Consider the following 21,137-nt stretch of genomic DNA (forward strand, 5'->3'; position numbering starts at 1 on the left):
ATTTGGGGCTAACATAAGCTGCAGTGTGCGGCAATAAGTTCTAACACACACAGCAGAATGACCCTGTTCTTTAAGGTAATAAATATTTGGCCGTATTCCCCGCAAGCTGTCATGAATTGAGGTTTGATTGTGATACATTCCACCGCACAGCTGCTTGACCTCCTGAATCAAAATCCTATCCAAAAAATTAAAATTCTCTAGAAGAGGCCAGTCATAGTCAGTATGCTTAAACTAACATTTTAACTTTCAGATCTCCATTACCCCCCCTCCCCAGTAGAATACTTTGCTTGCCGTTTTCAGCTAATTAAAAAAATGTGTTTACTTACCTGAGCAGCTATCATAACATATCAGCCTGTCACAAGACGTTTCCATCATACGACTCAGACCAATAACATGTTTTATATCCGTTAGGGAGAAATAACCTGTTCTGGTGACCGCATGCACCCAGCGGCACTATACGTGTAACAGGGCTGGGCTATAAACTTAGTCATATTGTGCATTATTCTTTTATAAACATACGTTAATGTTTTAGGTGTTTGTGTGTGTCTGACGTTGACCCTTGTTTATCACACAATGCGTATGTTACATTGTACCTTATCATCATCATCATCATTTATTTATATAGCGCCACTAATTCCGAAGCGCTGTACAGAGAACTCACTCACATCAGTCTCCATTGGAGCTTACAATCTAAATCCCCTAACATATACACACGCACACACTCGCGCACACACACACACACACACACACAGTAAGGGCAATTTAATAGCAGCCAATTAACCTACTAGTATGTTTTGTTTTGTTTTTTGGAGTGTAGAAGGAAACCGAAGCACCCGGAGATTTTTCTTTAATGTTCAAAAATTATATTTTCATATTTAATGTGTAATTCTAAGTCTAAAAAAAAGTTGCAAGTTTTTTTGTTTTTTTTTTGGTAACCATAAACCCCCCATTGTTTTATCTAGTGATACCCCTGATGCATTAGGCCGTATGTTATGTGGGGACTATATCTAAGCGCACACGGGACATGGACAAAGTCTGACAAGTAAAATATGTTCAGGCCTCGCTAGAACTCGCACACCTGGATCCTCATTGTAAAGCAATATCTACATAGCAACACATGCACAATAAAATAATTATAGTTTTTAATGTTAATGTTGTAGTATACCAGAAAACTTTCCAACAATGCAATATTTCTGATATCCTAATTAAGTGGAACAAACCTTAGCTTATATACATTTTGTAGTATATGGTGTAATATGCGGAATATATTTAAGTACGTCAGACATGTCTTTAGTAATGATTTAGCTTCAGTTGTATCCCATGTTTCCTATTACTAATCTGTGTATACAGCGTTATCCGATCGCCGCTGTAGAGTGCTGGGTGGGGTCCAGCAGCGCTCTGCGGCGATGATTGAATATAAGCATCACCATTGTACTAGTTGGAGGGCATTGTGTTATGTAGTGCGCGCACATACCACCTCCCGCTGCAGCCAAGAGCATTAGTGTTATCCGTTTATACACAGGTATAAGGAAACTGATACAAGAATCAGGAAAAGCTTAGTGGGAAGAGATTGTTTTGAATTGTGTTTTGTAGTTTTGACTATTCTGAATGTTTCATGCAAGTCGCACAAAGCTGTGAAAGACACAGGCTTAGCTACTGTCATGCAGCGGTTTTCTGTGTAGGGACTATGGTACAGCTCATAGTGGGACACCATGTAAAACATGATCAGCCAAAGCCTACTAGGATCCGGTAGTCTGTCCTTATGATGCCCACTCAGTGTAATTTGAACTGCTTTTTATTTTGCATTTAAAATGACCGTGCAACTACTTTGTTGACACTAAATATACTTTCACTGTACAATGATTTTAACAGGCAGCCACTGTGTGTTTAAATATAGATATTTAGTCTCTGGCCCATTTGTTTGAATATCATATCACAACCGTGCTGTTCATTATTACTTAATTTCTAGATGCTGATGAAAGTATATTACTTTTCAGCTAGTTTAAGAAATTCTCCCCGCAGTAACAGTCACTGTCCTCAGCTGTGAAATTGACCTCTGTTAGCTAAGTGCTCTCTCCTCCGTTTAGTTTGTTGTGTGTGGCGCCCCCATGTGTTACGAAGATGAATTGCATACATATAGTGTATATGTAATACATTGTTTTTCTTGTATTCCTTATTAGAATTACTTGAAATACTTGCTGAAGGATGAGCTAGTTGTGTTGTCTGCAGAAATGATCACATTTAAGTTTTTGTTAAAAATATTACTGTACAGGTTTAGTGACACCTGGCTAGTTGTCAGGGGAGACAGAAATATGTTACTGCAATAAGACAATATGGAACGTTGTGGCATTTGTTTTATTTTAAAGACGTAGCCTTGTCGGTTCCTTATTTCTTAAAAGGAGATCTCTGTGTATTTTACTATGTACGTAGCCTGATTTGTTTGCAATTTTTTTTATTATCCTTTATATAGCACCGCCTTTTACGCAGTGCTGTAGGGAGAATATAATATTAATTCACATGAGTTCCTGCCCAGTTGGAACTTACAGTGTAAATCCCCTACCACACGGACACCCATTAGGGTCAATTAACCTACCAGGATGTCTTTGGGAGGAAGCCAGAGCCCCCCAGAGGAAACCCACACAAACATGGGGAGAACATACACACTGCACTCAGAGAAGGACCTGGGGGTAAATGTATGAAGCTCCGGGTTCTTCAACACTTGCGAGTTTGGCGTCTTCAGCGCTTAAATTTAAAGCGGCGCTGCCTTGTAAGAACCCGGAGCTTCATACATTTACCCCCTGGTTAGGATCGAACCTCTGACCGCAGATCTGTGAGATAGCAGTGCTAACCACTGTGCCCCCATGCTTCTCTTTTTCAGTATATGTTGTATATTTTAGACATCCATATGGTTTAAGTGCGGTTGGCAAGTTTAGCACCATGTAGGGGTGATTCTTTCCCTGTACTGTACCAGCATCACAAGTTCTCTCTTCCTGTTTTTTTTCCACACTGATAAAAATGTGCAAGAGAATGAGAACCCAAGGACAGTCAGGAACACACTGTAAAAGTAATTAGGATATCGCACACGGTCATCTAACTTGGCTAATTCAGACCATCTGACAAAAAGAGGCACACGGCCAGTTTGGCAGCATCATGTTTTGGGAAATAATGCAGATGAGGGGAGCTCTAACGTACTGGTCTGTTCAATCCATTCTTAATTGCTGGCTGTCTTTTCGTATAACCATTATTGGAATATATACTGCTGAGAAACAATGTTTGTCCTGTACAGCAAATCAAATATTACATGTTGTGCTGGTTATTGCTGCCTGATCCCAGCCAGTGGGTGGCTGTGTCACAGCAGACATTTAGGGTACTGCTACCAGTAGTGGTGTTGTGAGGATTGCTGAATCAAGCTGCCATCGGAATAGGATGTGTTCTGTCTCGGTAACTGCTGGTTGTGGAACACTAGTGACTATCCTGTAACAATGGTGACACTGCTATGGTTTGTTGGCTTTGTCAGACTTGCCAGCTTAAAACAAACTGTTACAGGAAAATGTTTACAGTCAATGATTCCCAATCTTATTGCTGCATTCTGCACTACAGGGAATAGTATTTATTTGTATCTACTATGTGTTGCACCTGTTGATCGCTGGTCCAGTACAAACCAGGGCAAGGCTGGTGGGTGCGGTGACTTTTGCCGTTTGGGTGCACAAACTCACAAATTACCGATTAGACATCATTCATACATAATGCGCAAAACAAGTAAATGGAATACGAAGACACAGTGACTTTAAGTGCACGGTGGAGTAGTGGTTATCACTTCTGCCTTACAGCACTGGGGTCATGAGTTCAATTCCCAACCATGGCCTTATCTGTGTGGAGTTTATATGTTCTCTCTGTGTTTGCGTGTGTCTCCTCCGGGTGCTCCGGTTTCCTCCCACACTCCAAAAACATACTGGTAGGTTAATTGGCTGCTAACAAATTGACCCTACTCTATGTGTCTGTCTCTCTGTCTGTGTGTGTATGTTAGGGAATTTAGACTGCAAGCCCTAATGGGGCAGGGACTGATGTGAATGAGTTCTCTGTACAGCGCTGCTGAATTAGTGGCGCTATATAAATGGTAATGATGATTTGTGTCTGTACAGCATAGACGGATCATCCTAACTCCCTTCTAGGCCCGATTTACCCGTACCATGTTTTAATATTTCGTTTTGTTTTTTTGACAAACAGAAGGGGTGACGGAGACCCAAACGAATATCTTGTCTAGATCCCCATGAGGTCTTAATCCGGCTCTACAGCTATAGTGCAGTTTCCAGTGCTCTCTTCCACCCACAGTAGATTCGGTGCTTCCTCATTTGCCTGGATCCAGTTGCCTATCTGCGCTTTGCTTTGTGACTTGGAGATACCGTTATTTCCACAATTCCTGCTAATTCCGCAGATCATTTCATTCTTCATGTACTGGTTAATTGTTGTGTTCTGAAATAGCGCCTAATTAAAAGTATAGCTGAAACGTGTGAGAGAAGCAATGCCCTTCCTTTGTATTCGGAGAGTGGATTTGTGCTCCATATGGGGCTTATGAATCATACACTGGATTATCATCAGTTCGGCTGTGCATTCCAGGAACATTACTGCCACTGATTGGAAATGCTGGTCGTGTCCAATGCTGGAACATGTTCTTTTCAACAGTTCCCCAGCATCTGCCGAGCAGACCTCTCTGTTACTAAAAATGTCTTGCTTGTTTTTGGAATGAGCGAGTAGTAAAATATGGCAGCCCCCATAAATTGACATCACACTTAATGTTTGCAGTATAAGGTCCCTCCTGTTGTTCTCTCCAATCCTACTGTCTTTGCTCGACTTTAATTGTAAGTTATGACCCAGAGAAGTAGTCAAACTAATAAAACATGTGGTTAAAGTTTAATGTTTTCCAGCATGGGACTTTTAGTATTTATATGACGGTTTGAGGTTTTTTTGATGTGGTTGCGGGGAAAAAAAACTTTTATATAAACTGATCTTTATTCTCGGGAATATATTTCAAAGTGTTTCCATAAAAGCTAATCAGGCAATTGTTCTGCTCAGTAACCCTTTGTGTCTATATCCCTTCCTTTGTCTAGGAGGAGGACGAGCTTGACTCTCACACCATGGTCAAGACGAGTTCTGAGAGTGCTGGCACCATGAGAGCGGCCAGTACGATGAGCGAAGGTGCCCAAACCATGATCGAACATAACAGCACCATGCTGGAATCTGACTTGGGTACCATGGTGATAAACAGCGATGAGGAGGAGGAAGAGGAAGAAGAAGATGGCACTATGAAAAGTAGGTTTTGTTATAAATGGTTTGTAGCAATACATTTAATAGACAGGTATATTACGGGACATTATGAAGATTCCAAGATTTGTTTCCGACGAGCCCTCAAACATAAACGCCAATGCGGTCCTAAGTTTGTTGATAAAGTTCTACAGAAGTCGTTTATGTGGGACTGTTGTGTTAAAGTACTGATCACTCTTATAGAACAGTTCTCCAAAACTTGTCTCCGTGCATATAGGAAAAACACTTGGACTTAATACAATAGTCAGATTTCGGAGTAGCCCACTCGAGCTGCCGTCATCACACCAGTTGATCATGCTAACAGTATGCATGCGTTTAGTAATTGGCTTTAAAGCTATAAAAGCATACAACTGCACAATAAACGGATATCTGACCAAACAACATGTAAATACTTTATATTTCAGCCGTATAGCTGTACAAATATCTGCATGAAGTTAGCTATGGGGCAGGCACACATAAACATTCATGAGTAATAGTGAGAGTGTGAACTTCCCATGAGCTATTAGAATTCCCTGAGAATGTTTGTGACATCATTAAACAGTAGAGAGATGCCGGCTTCCAGCATGTTCACACACGAGAATAGTGTTCCTGTATCTTCAGCCCATACCAATAGCTAATTTAAGTGGTGCATAAGGTATTACTGCAAGAAGTATAAGGAGTAGAGTTTCACAGCTTATTTTCTCAAGAACGGAATGTATATTAATGACGTCACATTGCAATTTGGTGCTTACACAGGTCGTACAATTAATGTTTTATTTTTCATGACTGTCCTTCCTAGCATCATTATTTATTTAGCGCCACCAATTCTGCAGCGCTGTACAGGGAATATTTGTCAATCACATTACTCTCTGCCCCATTGGAGTTTACAGTGGAAGTTCCATAACATACAAACACAGACAGACTAGGGTCAATTTGATAGCAGCCAATTAACCTACCAGTATGTTTTTGGAGTGTGGGAGTAAAACGCAGCACCCGGAGGAAACCCACGCAAACACAGGGAAAACATACAAACTGCACACAGATAAGGCCATGGTCAGGAATCGAACTCATGACCCCAGAAGTGCTAACCACTGAGCCACCGTGCTGCCCATCAGAGAGATGCACTGTGTATGTTCTATGATATACAGAACATTCTCACTGCTTTGTGTAATGATATGCCTTATACACTTTCTTGCAAGTGATTCATACACTCACAGCCTGCCCAGGACCAGCATTTATACATATGAAGAGAATGACGCTGTCCAGCAAGTCATTGTGGGAGAAGATGTGCGAGCAGTGACTTATGTTCTGTGCAGACTGGTGAAATACTGCAGTCTATTTATCTATCTCGTGCAGGAACAGCTGAGAAGCCATCATTCCAATAGTAGATGGCTGCTGTTTAGCTTTTGATCCAGTGTGAAAAATGTTTTCTACTGACTACAAGTTTCTTGTTGTGTGCAAAATATTTTTCCTGCCCGTCTCTTGTCCGTTACATTGCAGTGAGGTTCTAGGACAGCCTGCGACCCATAGTCATCTGAATGTATGCAGTTTGTCATATGCTGCAGGTACAAGTACAAACACTTTAGCATAATGATCAGCAACTTGTAACATTTTTCACAGTAACTCAATACTGAATGTGTATTAGTAACTATTTGTTACACATTTCAAGTAAAGTTATACTTTTTTCATTTTTTTTTTTGAAAAGTAATTTTTATTAGGGTTTTTTCAAAATATTTTCATTTATTTTAAACTCTGTTTCTATTTATTTTATTTAAGTTACAGCTCGATATGCGAATGTCCATAAACACACTGGGGCTGATCCATGTTCGGGTGTAAGTCCCTTTGTGTGCCGTATCTTGTGTGAAATAGGTTTGCGCATGCTCTGAAATGGACTTTACACCAATGAACGCAATGCATGTCTGAACGCAAATGACACTTATGACTGATTATGACTTGAGAGGTGGAACAGGGGTGAAAGAGACGGAGTAATATAGGCCCAGTACAGTAAGGACTCGCGGAGGGCTTTCAGCTGCAGATGCTGCCGGTTTCATGTCCTGGCTCTCTTATCGGTGCGCTTGTCTACAGCCGTATCGTTTGCTCACACTCCAGGTCAGGTGTACGTGCCGGCTGATGTTGATGACTGACACAACATAGTCTTTGATTTTAAAGAACACGTATGTTTGCCACTAGCTAGAACAGAACATATGTGTGCAAACAAGATAGACTATAAAAATGCATTGCATGTTCTGCAGGCATTGCAGGTATCTTTATTTATGTAATGAATGTAAACAAAATAAAAAAAGTTTACAAAAATATTTCTATAAAACATTATACGTTTCTTTTTTTTTTTTATAATGTGTTCTGATGTAACATTTTATTTTACATACATTTGCACATATACCACAGTCTTGTGTCTAAGTATGGCAAGTACTGTCTAGCTGCAGCGTACTTACTCCTAGATTCATATGGAAGTATCTTGAAATACGCTAGGATTTTAATATGGTTTGAACTACGCTCAAGTTTTGTTTTTGTTTTTTTTTCTTTCTTTTTTGTTTTTTTAAATTAAAAAAACAATACACAACTTGCTTGCAACTTGTGCCCAAGATGAATGGGGCTCACTATGTCAAAGACAAAAGGACTACGGTAATTGACAAAATCAGGTAGTATGAACAAAATTCTTAGGGTAAATCTCTGTCACTTAGTATGCTCAAAGAAGATTCTAGAAGGAATAGTTGCATTACTATAAGTGGTTGCTCCTGTCCATTAAAACCATCCATCAGGTGTTACAGTAAACATGGGTTACGCAATGAATATGTCTTCTTCGGAGATATATATATATATATATATATATATATATATATATATATATATATATATATATATATATATATTTATATTATATGCACTCACATTTCTGAAGCCCATTTGCATAAACTCTAGAGTAAATAAAACATTTTGTATTAAATGCTAAAGTCTGACCACTCTTTACAAGTCTTGTGAGTGCCTCCTACTTGCTCTTGGACAATTAATCATCAGCAACATTTTTGAGTGTTTCTTATTTCAAGCTGTCATGGCACAATAAAAGAAAAAAAAATAGAATACAATTATATATATCTATATCTATGTTTTATATATATATATATATATATATATATATATATATATATATATATATATATATATATATATATATATATATATATATATATATATATATATATATCTTCAAGTTAGAATCTGCGATTTATTCGGGATATGTGCGAGGCGCCTGATTATGTGTTCCTAGTAATAATGCACTGCAAACAGGGCCCTATGTGATGATGGGATTCTATCACCATGCACATAGAGCAGGGCCTTTTGGTTGATGTAACCTTACTGCCATTGTTTATACATCAGTGCATTGAAATTTATGTTTATGCTGTTTATCTTTTTATTGCAAGTATATTTACCTATTAGATACTACAAATAGTGCATTATTGCTAAGAATACATAATCAGGCGCCTAGGAATTAGCATTGTTTACCATACACACACACACACACACACACACACACACACACACACACACACATACACACATACACACATACACACATACACACACACACACACACACACACACACACACACACACACACACACACACACACACACACACACACGTGGGGTGTATACAGTGCTATGACATACCGCCACTTCTCCCACTGCCTTCTTTATAAAACTATCAAGTTACATTCACATTTTCCATACCGCGACTTCTACATTTACACTTTAACCACTAATATATAATATTATACAGAAAGTGTTTAAAGAAAGGTTTGCTGTTATAATTGTATTTCAGATATGTATTAAATGGTTACTAATATACATTCAGGGTTAGCAACCAAACAGATTCTACCTATTATTTATGTAGAGGATTCTAGAATATGATAGCTAGAATCTGATTGGTTGCTATGGGCCACACACCTTCATTTTTGCTTTTTTAGAAGGTTTAATCAAATCTACTCCATAGACTATGAAGAATACATTCAGCGCTTTTTTTATGGCAATGTTTTTAATAAACTTAATTTAGAAAATATTTTGTAACTTGTTGATCATTTGTGCTAAATTGTTTTCACCTATTATTGTTCTCTTAAAAGAAGAAGAAAAAAGAATTTCCCTTTCGTAGACTCGATTCTCTCCAAGTATGCAGCCCAGTGAGTCACATAAGACGAAACAAACATCACTTGTTCCACCCACCTATGCATAGAATATGTAAATAGGGCACGGTGCAGGGTGGTTGACAATTTAAAAGCACTTGATTTAGTATAATAAAGTAAGGAATGTCTACCAAGGGAATATATTATAGTATCTGCTCTACCTCCACTTGGTACGGGTGCATCCCCTGGAAATCCGCCCATTTTCAAAATTGAGACCACGAGAATGGCTTCTCTTATCAATGCTCCAGGCATTGCTTGTTGGAAAAACACATTCAATGACCTTTCAACACTTGTAAGAGATAAAAGCCACACTTGGGAAAAGAATTGTTTCCAGGGTTTTCAATTCTGTAAAAAAACTTACATTTGGAACCTATTTAAAACTGCAAACTGGTTTTCCCTGCTGCTGCTATATCCATTGCTCGTCTTGAATGCCAGTGAAGAATAGCTTTAATTTTGGCCTGTCTTTTGTAATTTGAAATATTGTCAGCAGGATTCTAGATATTAAAAATAGAAAAGCAGAAAAAGTAGTGCAGTACGTTTTTTCTTGCTGTGTGTAAACTATACTTTTTCAGGTCTGTCAGCGAGTCAGTGGAAAGACGCGATAATATATTTGTCCACTAGATGGAAATGGAGAGCATATTATTTCACGCAAAGCACCAGCCTACAGTCCCCAAATCACTTATTTCACTGCTATTAACTACAAATATATGTATATGTATAGATATATATACAGTCAAGTCCATAAATATTGAGACATCGACACAAATCTCATATTTTGGGCTCTATACACCACTCTATGTGCAGATGGACAATGACCCGAAGCATACTGCAAAAGCAACCAAAGAGTTTTTTAAGGCTAACAAGTGGAATGATTGCAATGGCCAAGTCAATCACCTGACCTGAATCCGATTGAGCATGCATTTCACTTCATGAAGACAAAACTGAAGGGAAAATGCCCCAAGAACAAGCAGGAACTGAAGACATTTGCAGTAGAGGCCTGGCAGAGCATCACCAGAGATGAAACCCAGCGTCTGGTGATATCTATGCCTTCCAGACTTCAGGCTGTAATTGCCTGCAAAGGATTTGGTCCCTTAAAAAGTGGGAGGCACATATAGAAACTGTTGTAATTCTTACACCGTTCACCTGATTTGGAAGTAAATACCCTCAAATTAAAGCTGAAAGTCTGCAGTTAAAGGACATCTTGTTTTTTTTCATTTCAAATCCATTGTGGTGTTGTATAGAGCCCAAAATATGAGAATTGTGTCGATGTCCCAATATTTATGGACTTGACTGTATATAGATAGATATATATCTGTTATTTCTAAAACTTAGTCTTTGAAGGACATATTTTATAGCATCAGGTAAGAGTGGTGTTTTTGCATTTTGCAGAAATTGAAAGTTAGCTATTTTTATTGGGTATTTCTATGTCATCTGTGAATAGCCGTCTTCTCCTAGATATAAAAAAATTAAATAAATGACTAGTTTCATTAAACAGAGAACTACTTTTAATTAAGTTGTCATTAACCAAAGAGCTCTATAAAATGTTGATGATGGTTTGACTAATAACTTCTGTATTATAGTCCATTGCTTAAATTGCTTTGAGCCTAAGGGCATTTTAAAAGAAAACTAGTTAAAATGAAGGTGATCATGTTTATCTTCTCATCCAGAGCACAGTCACGGCGCGTTTGAAGCGTTAAAGGAAACCTCTGAAAACATTGAGTTTGGTCAGACACAGGTCAATACTTAATAAGCACCTGGCATTCCCATAGCACATCATTATATTTTTAAAATCTTATGAAACCTGCAAGCAACGTTGAAATTTACACAAAGCAAATGCTTAGTGTTAGAAGTAACTGTCCCAACTGAGGAACAGTAATCCATTTAGTGGATAATACACAATAGTGTCATCATTATTTTATTATCCTTTATATAGGGCTTAAATATTATGCAGCAGTTTGCAATAATTTCATTTATTTTTAAATCTTGTGTTCTTATTGATTTTTTTTTTTATACAAGAAACACAAACCAACATAACCCATAGCTAATCTACCCCCTAAAAGAGACCTAACAGAAATGCAAACTGAAAGAATAAAACTATAGCAATGTGTATCTTTAATGCGTAATAAATCACCTTAGTCAAAACTTAGAGGCAATGTTGACATACAGAGTGTAAAGTAGCACAAATATGCTGCACAGAACCCTAAAAGGCAGGAAGAAGAAAATAGAGAGAGGCCCCCCCCCCCTTATTCATCATAGTCGTCATTATTATGATTGGGATGTATAGCAAATAGAGACCTGTACAAACGGCCAAACTTCATGATATTTATGTAGTGATGATCTTTCAGGCTGCTATACATCATTAGCCTTATAAGAGTTTCTCTCGATCTCTCTCGTTCTCTCTCGTTCTCTCTCGATCTCTCTCGATCTCTCTCGTTCTCTCTCGTTCTCTCTCGATCTCTCTCGTTCTCTCTCGTTCTCTCTCGATCTCTCTCAGTTAAACTACCTATATAGTTTTGGTTTTCTTTGGACCATGGTTGGAAACTTGAGCACCCATGTGAAACCCATGAAGTCATGGGGAGAACATACAAACTCGCACACAGATCATGCTCTGATCACAATCCAATAACCAGTAGATGGTATTCTCGTGTTTAATAAAGCTGTGTCTGCTGCATATTAAATAGTCTCTAATTGGTTGCTGAAGTTCAATGTATTAGTGACCCAGGCAGTAGCGTTAACCAAGCCGATAGCCAGGTGCTATCTATCCCTTGTTCTGACAGCTCCAGTTGCTTCTCCTTGAAATAAGTACACAAGGTAGTTGGATGCTGAGTACATTTTTTTTTTTCCCCTCACCAGGTGTATTATTTACCTGGTGAGGGACATTTGAGCTTCGGAAATTCATCTCCCGGCCTGAAACTGCCAGATGGAAGAATCGGTCCTGACGCAGGAGGTGTGCAATACATGTGGCACTAAATGAAATCATTCCTGTGGTCCGCAAACCAGGTTTTCTGTTGGACAACCCCTGTCCTAGCAGCTGGAATACCTGAATGAATGGAATTCTCAGATCCTGAAAGATCACTAGTCTGCCCATGGTACATTACTGTTTCAGGACAACTAGAGAACTTTCAGTTGTTTACAGAAGTGAGGGGGTGGATCAATACTAGGACATGGTAGTGGTCATTATATATATACTTTTTTTTTTTTTTTAAACATTATTTCCAGACTCAATTGGAGGTTGACACCTCCATATACTTAGTGCACAATTAATTAATATATATTTATTACACGTTCAGTTAAATACTTTTTCCAGTGCTATAAAATACTGAACTAGTCTTTGGTTGTTTTGATTACCCTTCATCTCTAGAGAAATAGACTCCAGATTGTAATCAGTCCTTCCTCTTGGTTGCCCCCACATGGGTAGATCTCTGGGCAATTGTTTCTATACACATTCACTTTCATTAATTGGGCTGAATGACCAGATTGAGAAGTACAAGCAGAATCTCCTTCCTCCCAGTTTGAGCATTGACATCACACACATCTGTTGACCATATTTTCCAATCGGAGAGGGTTCATTTGGCGCAGTTGAGTTTAAGCTTTCAAAGCAATTGTTTGCGGGGCCAAATTAGTCAATTTGTATCACACATTTGTCTTTCCTTTTATAGACAGAACTTTCAGGCACAGCAGTAAAGGTGCGTTTTTAGAGTGTATGTCAACTATTACAATATCTCACACAGGCAACGTCCTGGACTCATTGGGATCCCTCTGATTCAAGGGTTAATAGTCTACGCCAGAACCCTAATAAGGTATTTGCCTCACATTTACTTTACACGTCGCAGGGCTGTTTAATTAGCTATCTTTGCATCTCATGTCATTTGGATTAATAATCGCAATAGCTGTGGTAAAGCATGGAGATGTACGTTCAGTTCATGAAAGTGGGAGGTGAGATAGTAGAGTTATAAGCTTTACTCCATTGGTGGCAGACCTTCAGGGACAGGTGAGGGTACCATACAATTTCAGTTATGAACAGGATACTGGTGACAATGCATAGAGTTCAGTGATCTTGCAGACTCCATGACCGTCCCCCAGTATCATCTGTATCCCACCACAGAGATAGCTTAACTAGACCAAGAAATGAAGGACGATAGGTTGTCCAGCAGAGCTAGCACTTAGACTCGGGATTCTTTAATGAATACTATTGGGGAGAGTCATGTGACCACACATGTCACAGTGTGAATATATAAGTCATTAGTCCTTAGAATAGTGTGAATCCTGTCTTGTCACTCTTCATACATGTGGGGGAAGCTGACTACGGAATATCTGGGAGGTCAGTAGATGGAGGGACTAGGGGGTGTGACTGGGCGCAAGAACACCAATAGAAAGTTGCAACCTTTACTTTTGGTCCATGTTGTCTCCTCCACCCGTTTGGGTTAATCCTGCTCTGCTAAAGGTGGATGGGATCGGAGCTGTTGCATACTGAGCATGCAATCTGCCTCCAGCCTGGCGGCCCTCAGCAGTAATGTGTAATCCACAACTGCTATGGGCCTATGGAAAGTATCAAGCAGAGCTTTGATAAGCACATCATGAGATTATACTGCTCTAGATCTCTGTATTTTCATTTCTCCAAGTAGTTTTTTTAGGATTCCCTTGGCTTGGTGTCCTGATGTACAATAGCTTTAATTAAACCTCACAATAATGCCTACTTCATAATGGAGCAAAAAAGGGGGTTACCGCTGGATTCCATAAGGTCGATCATATTTGTCTTGCGCCCAGCGGAATATTCTCTTATGGGCATTTTAATATGTAACGAACATTAACGTTCTTTCTGCAAATGTATCTTGTGGCCCCACCTGGAATTGTAAGACTGACACATGATGTTATATTAAGGCAGAACTTGTGCACACATTTGTACATACATATGACAATTACACAAGAAAACATGAAAATCCATTCCCCAAGGGTTAAAATAAAGTCCATACAATATTGGCATACACACTGTCCCAGATTAACAATATATAAAGGAAAGGTTAATGGAATAAAAAGACAGTAATTTATCATGTGACAGCGGGGTCAGACATAGATCTACATCTCCACAAATCTCTCCCTTGGAGCTCAACTGCTGCTTGTTCAGCATAACTCATTAATGTTTCCATTCTTGTCAAAACATCTTATCGGTACATTAGCTACCTGATTAGACTTTAAAAAAAACAAAAAAACACAACACAAAGTACTAAAATCCCGTTTAGTTTTAAATCCAAAACAACAGCTTTTCAGTTATCTAAAATAAAATGTAAGTTATTAATGTTAATTTGGGACCAATGGCATGCATTGCAGGCTTGTTCTGTCCCTCTGTGCTAATCCCCTGGTTACTAATATCCGCCTGTAATTATGTGCCAGTCTAGGCCTCCTGGAGCTGGGAGGGAATGTGATGTACTCTGTGTATCTGGCCGATGCTTCATTTTCCATCACATATCAGAACTCTGCTGCTGGTACCAATGCTCCCAATGGCTTTTGTTTGCAAACTATCCCTCCTCAGAGATGAGCTATGCAGATGAGTTCTGGTGCATATCTGTTTGTTAGTATTGTCAGCAGAATCATTCTGGCTTAGGTTCACATTTTCCATAGGCACCTACACAGAGAGTCATTTATCTTTCAGCTTTAATTTACACTTCAGCATACTAAGAATAATAAAACAAACATATAAAAACAGCAAATCATATTTTATATTAATACATATTAAATAATGAAAACAAATTGATCCGACTGATCAAAACAATCAAAAATTAGTTTGTACATAATGCTTATAAATTATTAACGTTTTATGTAGCCGTGTACATTTTGGAAAACTGCTTAAAAGTTGAGAAGCTGAGGGGCAGTCTGACAACAGGGACAAAGTTACAAAGAAGGAGAGTAACTCTGGAGAAGTCTTGTAGTGGTGAAGAATTGTGGATGGCTCTATAGATCAGGATATCATACCTCTCAGCCGTCCTGATTTGAGGGCTTTGTCCCACAGGAGGGAATTTTGGGAGGTATTTCTCATTCACTTCTGCTCTGCATGGCAAAGCAGGAGGGAATGGGTGCCACGAGAGTGGAAGGGTGGAGAGTACGGGGCAGCCAAGGCAAAATCGCTAGGCAAGCCCCCATGATGATATGGTCAAGCCCCCCTGTACTGATGCCAGATAGCCAAATGCTGCAGGTATGGCAATATACTTTGTATTTATATAATAGTATTTAGGAAAAGCGGTAATGAAATGTCAGAGTGGACTGCTGAGGCTGTACTATTGAGGTAGAATGGCCTAGCAGTAATGCACAGAATGCAGTACGTTGGAGACAAAGCACCAGTACACCTGAATGGTCTGCCCTGCGCGCTTCAAGGTGTACGTGCCCCATTCTGAAGACAGTGGTGGGTGGAGATACACCTGTCATACTGTAACTTAGCCAAGCTCAGGAAGGACAGAAACCTCTTGAGACTCACAGTGAGTCCAACGCTTCACAGATGCCCTCTGCTCTGTGGAGGGTGAAGTCCTGTGCGATAGGTGAGGCATTTGTTAGAAATAATACTTGTTCGGCTATGGAAGTAGGATTAAAATGTGTAGCAAAATAAATATATATATATATATATATATTATTACAGTACCGTGTCAGCCAGAAAAATCTATGTGATGTTGAATACTTTCGTGTCAAAAAAGACTAAAGTATTATAGGAGCGATACTTTTATTGGCTAACCAAAACAAATTTTTATATTTGCTAGCGTTCCGAGCACAGGGGCCCCTTCATCGGGAAGAGGCCTCTCTGCTCGGAGCGCTAGCAAATATTTGTTTTGGTTAGCCAATAAAAGTATCGCTCCTATAATACTTCAGTCTTTTTTGACACGAAAGTATGCAGCATCACACAGAAGTAGGATTAAAGAATACATAGAGTAAAGCTAGCCTTTAAATAAGTAAAAATGTTCAATAGCCGTTTCATGGTGTCTGGTGAGTGTGTACTGAGCCTCCGCCTGACCCAGATAACACGTGGAGGCTTATTGAGTGGAGTATGGTTGTCCGTCAGTGCTCAGTATTTTCCCAATCAGACCTCTGTTCTTCAGGAAAGTTTGTGACTCGAATCCACCACGTTTCTAACACTCTGACCTTATTACTTCTCATCCCATAATAAGCATCTTCTCTCCAACTGTTCCTTGTCCTCTGTACTCTGTAAGTCACTGGATAGCCTAAACAATTGCATCTTAACTACTTTGTCATTCTCTTATTGACCTGTTGCCATTAGCTAATGGGTATATCACATTGATATTGTTATAAGGCCAATGGACTGGGTTACAAGCGATTAAATATTGCTGGGGGTGTGCGTGCTACGCCGCTGTACAATGACCAGCAGGAGTTATTTTTATTCATTATTATAACTGTGTACTCTTGATTTTGCGTTTAACCTGGCATTGTGACATTGAGAATTGTCACAAGCGCGGGTGGTAGAACGGTTCTTAGCAAAGATGTTACCAAACCGTTTCTTTTTGGCTGGCCATCTGTTACATATAAACACCACACACCAGTTCAGCTGCAGTATACGCCAACATTTATTCCTTGTATAAAACTCAGCACTCGTTCCCTCTTGCCGCCCACGTACAGTGAATCCTGCTGAGCGGTTTCCTTCCCTATGTCCTCCAGGCAAAGCCATGACATCCTTATGTACTGACAGTGACGGCTGATCCCTAATTGAGTGTTTTCACACTGTTCATAGTACATGCCTGCGGGGAATATAAATCTGTAGCCAGTGACTACTTACCATTCTGATTCTTAGCGCCCACCTGTGCTGCTGAAATATCTGAATATTGGATTCACATTTCCAATAACCTCCTTATGGTCAATGATTTACGATGTATTACATTGCATTCTTTGCCTTGATTTGTATATCATTTCATTTAAAAGGCCGATATTTAATTCATTATCGCCGTTCTGTTCCTCAAGCTCTTAGGTTGCCGTAAATAATTCATGTTATATATTAATATTAATTGTTCTCGAATACACTCGGGGGTCACTGCTCTTAAAGCTTTAAACTCATTGTTTGCTGCAGGAATAATAAGATGTTCTGTGTCGTTTTTTTTTGTTTTTTTTTAAATATACAGTGTTAATCCCTTCGAACTAACGTGCTAAAAAGATTTTGGAAAGAATCAGTGTGCGCGTTCCAATAACATCACTCAGAAGTATTGAGTTGTGGAAAACAACGCCGAGCAATTTTCTCACATGAGGCATAGGAAAATGGGATTAACACTTCTGCTCAAGTGTAGAATAAATCAGTCCCAATAATCAGCGTTCTTTTCAGCAACTATCACTTGGATGTTTAACGATGTTGACAATTTGGCCACAGCGCAAAATCTGGATACATAGATTCCTTAATGCTGAATAAAACAGGATTTTTATTGTCCAACTACGTCTTATACTACGTCTATACTTATTACTTGCATACAGTACAGTATAATTGTATTTGAGGACTTTTCTCTGACTTTTTGGGGAGTTATTGTTGTGTTTTTGAATATTTATATTTTTTTGTTTACTATTATTTTGTACTAAATTGTTAGTGTAACTTTATCAAAGGCAATGATGGGTAATCTGTAAAGTAATAAGTTTCTCTAACTTGATCGCTCATGATCTGGGCATGATACCCTGGTGAACATAGCCGTAGAGAGGGCATTTGTGTTTTGCATGGAGGGACACACTGTGCATTAGAATCACCATATACATGTGCCCACACAACACACGCTAAGTAAACTGATGTACGTCCCACACTGCTTCAGCCTCTTGGCCATCAACCTCTCCCAACACAGTGATACAGTTCTGTAGCAAACTGTGCTCTCTGAATTGGGTCTTTATTAGTCTCTCTGATAGGTCACATTTTTATATAATAAAGAATATATCTGTGGATTGTTCACATGACCGTTCTGTTCCTTAAACCCTGTCCTCAAGCCAATTTATAGCCATTCCATGAACAATTGCTAGTATTGAGGTGGCCTAGCTCTTTAAAGATACAGTCCTTGCTATCGATTTTCTTTGCCTGCTGTAACCTGCCAGGTACTTGGTTGTCCCCGGGGATGCTCAGAAATAACTTGAAAAGAAATGTTGAAATTCATCTTGAAAGGTTTTCTGGGGGCACCCATTTCTTTTAGCTGAGCTTGAGCTAATTGGTAATGCCCATATTGTGTGATTGATTAGGCACAAATATGTTCTAAAATGTGCAGGAAATATGGATTAAAGACTAGTTCTACCCATAATCTGCTGTAAAACAAGAACTAAAAACCCTATTGAAGACATTCGGGGAGAAAAATGACAACCACATACTGACCCCACATTTGACCCCAGCATCTGCCCCTGCCCAAAATCTCGAGTCATTATTATGCTGAAAATATACTCTGGCCTTATATAACAACCCATTAATAATTGGTAAAAGAAGATTAGATACATACACTTTACCTACCGGCATTAGTTATGATTCCAATTGTGTACGTAGTAGAACTACATCACATGTCGCACCTGCCCAAACAAAACAGACAATGAAAAAACACTTTCTTCCTACACAAGCAGATGGAGCCCTATGTATCACTTCCTGATACCACATCACTTTGATGTTGGATACGTGCCAATGGTTTCCAATTGGTAACTAGATGGAGATGACGAGAACAGTCACTACTAATGGGCATATTATGGTTTGCTTACTACTGGACACTAGTAACATTTTAATTCACCAGCGCTGCCTCTGGTAGCCTTTAACATCACTGTAACTACTGGCATATTACTGGGCACTGCCATTAATACTCCTTTTATACAAGCCCACTATTACTGGTGGCGTATTAATGGTAAATGCAATTACTAATGTCTTTTTACTGAACATTACTACAGCTGGTGTTTTATTGAACAATTACTACTACCTGTATTTTATTATTTTTATTATTAGTATTATTATTATTATTGTTAGTAAATGAAAACAAAGAGTAGTGAGTGCCACAGTGCATTGCAGTGCTGGTCAGAGGGAAAAACAGGGCATATATAAAACAGGGACATATATAAAACAGGGACATATAAGGTAGACAAAATAAATGCAGACATAAAAACAAATGGTAAGGAGGGTTCTGTTCATGAGAGCTTGTAAACTGGAGGGAGAAGGGTGCTGCTGAGACCAGAGGAGCGAATGTGGCTTAGAGATTGGGGCAGTCGGGGGTAACAGTGTGAGCACTATAGGTGGAGATAAGGTAGGCTCTATTAGTGGGCATTGAGACAGTGTTTAAAAGATTTGAAGACTGATGCATTACTGATAGTATTGGTATGTTATAATGCATAACTAATGCAGGTAATTTGTTAATGGTACAATGCTGCTGTATATATTAGTGGGCATTACTAGTATAGCTATACATATTAGTGGACGTCACTCGTCTGGCTGTACATATTACTGGACATTGATTTAAATAGCCTCCTGCTGGGTGGCCAGCCACCTAGTCATATGCCAACCCCCCAACCATCCCATTCTCGAGCCGGGGCAACATTGTGACTGTGCACTACAACTGCACGTGTCCACCTGCTGACCCATCACTCCCACTGCCCCTGCCAGGGGGCATACTGTGCCACGACCTGGCTCCTACACCCCACCATTTCCAGCCCGGAAAGCTAGAACCCCCCTCTTCTGTGCTCCTAAAATTGTTCCAGGAAATTAAAATGCAATAAAATAAACTAGAATGCAGACTATAGTGACTGATATGCAGAATAGAATGAAGTAAAAGGATAGGTTGCTATCTATCTGCATTTAGAGAGAAGTAAGTGGAGCATCTTCTTCAATATCCTCCCTTGGTGGATTTCAGTGTTGCATGGGAGGCTCCCAAACCAAACAGATTTCCCAACACTGACGTGACGGTCTGATATGTCATAGAAGAAGTCAACCTGCAGCATAGTAACTTCTATGTGTGGGGTGCATGTAATCTGCTCTCAGTTGGGCATATTTGCTGTGAGATGTAAATGGAAGTGATGAACACAGTCATTAACCTAGCCGTGTATGATATTTATCTTCCAGTGCTTAGTGGCAGATAAACCGTAGTGGTTGTCCATATTGGAATTGTAATCTGAGTAATGCGCTTCATATTTTTGTTGAGGATATTACTGTGCTTATTGTTAAGAATGTTTTTTTTGGAGAAAAAAATATTCTTTTTGTTTTTATTTAATCAGGAAATGCGACGTCTCCACAAGTATCACGGCCGTCCTTTATGGATTACTTTGATAAACAAGACTCTAAAAACAAGCCCCATGAGAACCACAATCAGAATGTCCACGAGCAGTACCACATATCCAAAAACGTGTTCCCCGACAACTGGAAGGTTCCTCCTGACGGGGATTTCGACTTTGTAAGTATTAACAATCAATGTCACTTTGTCCATGTTTTCATTGGCGATGTCAGGACCCCATACATGAGGGGTGATAGGACATCTGATTAGTGAGTAATGAGGCAGGATTGCACCTCAGCACTTTGTAGAATGTTGTGAAACGAACGTCCAGATTGTATTAATGTTTCTATAGTTTTTTGTTTTTTTTTAAAAAATTTGGAACATAGAGAGCGAGTCTGCCTCCATGTGGGTTAGAAATTTCTCGTTAAAATGTGTTTTATTATCAT

At 39.2% G+C, this 21,137-nt stretch overlaps 1 protein-coding gene across 1 annotated transcript in view; it reads left to right on the forward strand.

Moving 5' to 3' along the window:
• Positions 1-21,137, forward strand: part of STK3 (serine/threonine kinase 3) — a 165,787-nt gene that overhangs the window by 95,543 nt on the left and 49,107 nt on the right. The window contains exons 9-10 of the mRNA XM_075213874.1: positions 5,109-5,310; positions 20,696-20,871. Of these exons, the coding sequence (XP_075069975.1) occupies positions 5,109-5,310; positions 20,696-20,871 (378 nt within the window). The remainder of the gene's footprint in view (positions 1-5,108; positions 5,311-20,695; positions 20,872-21,137) is intronic.

This window comes from Mixophyes fleayi, chromosome 5, assembly GCF_038048845.1.
Source record: "Mixophyes fleayi isolate aMixFle1 chromosome 5, aMixFle1.hap1, whole genome shotgun sequence".
NCBI classification, from domain to species: Eukaryota; Metazoa; Chordata; class Amphibia; order Anura; family Limnodynastidae; genus Mixophyes; species Mixophyes fleayi.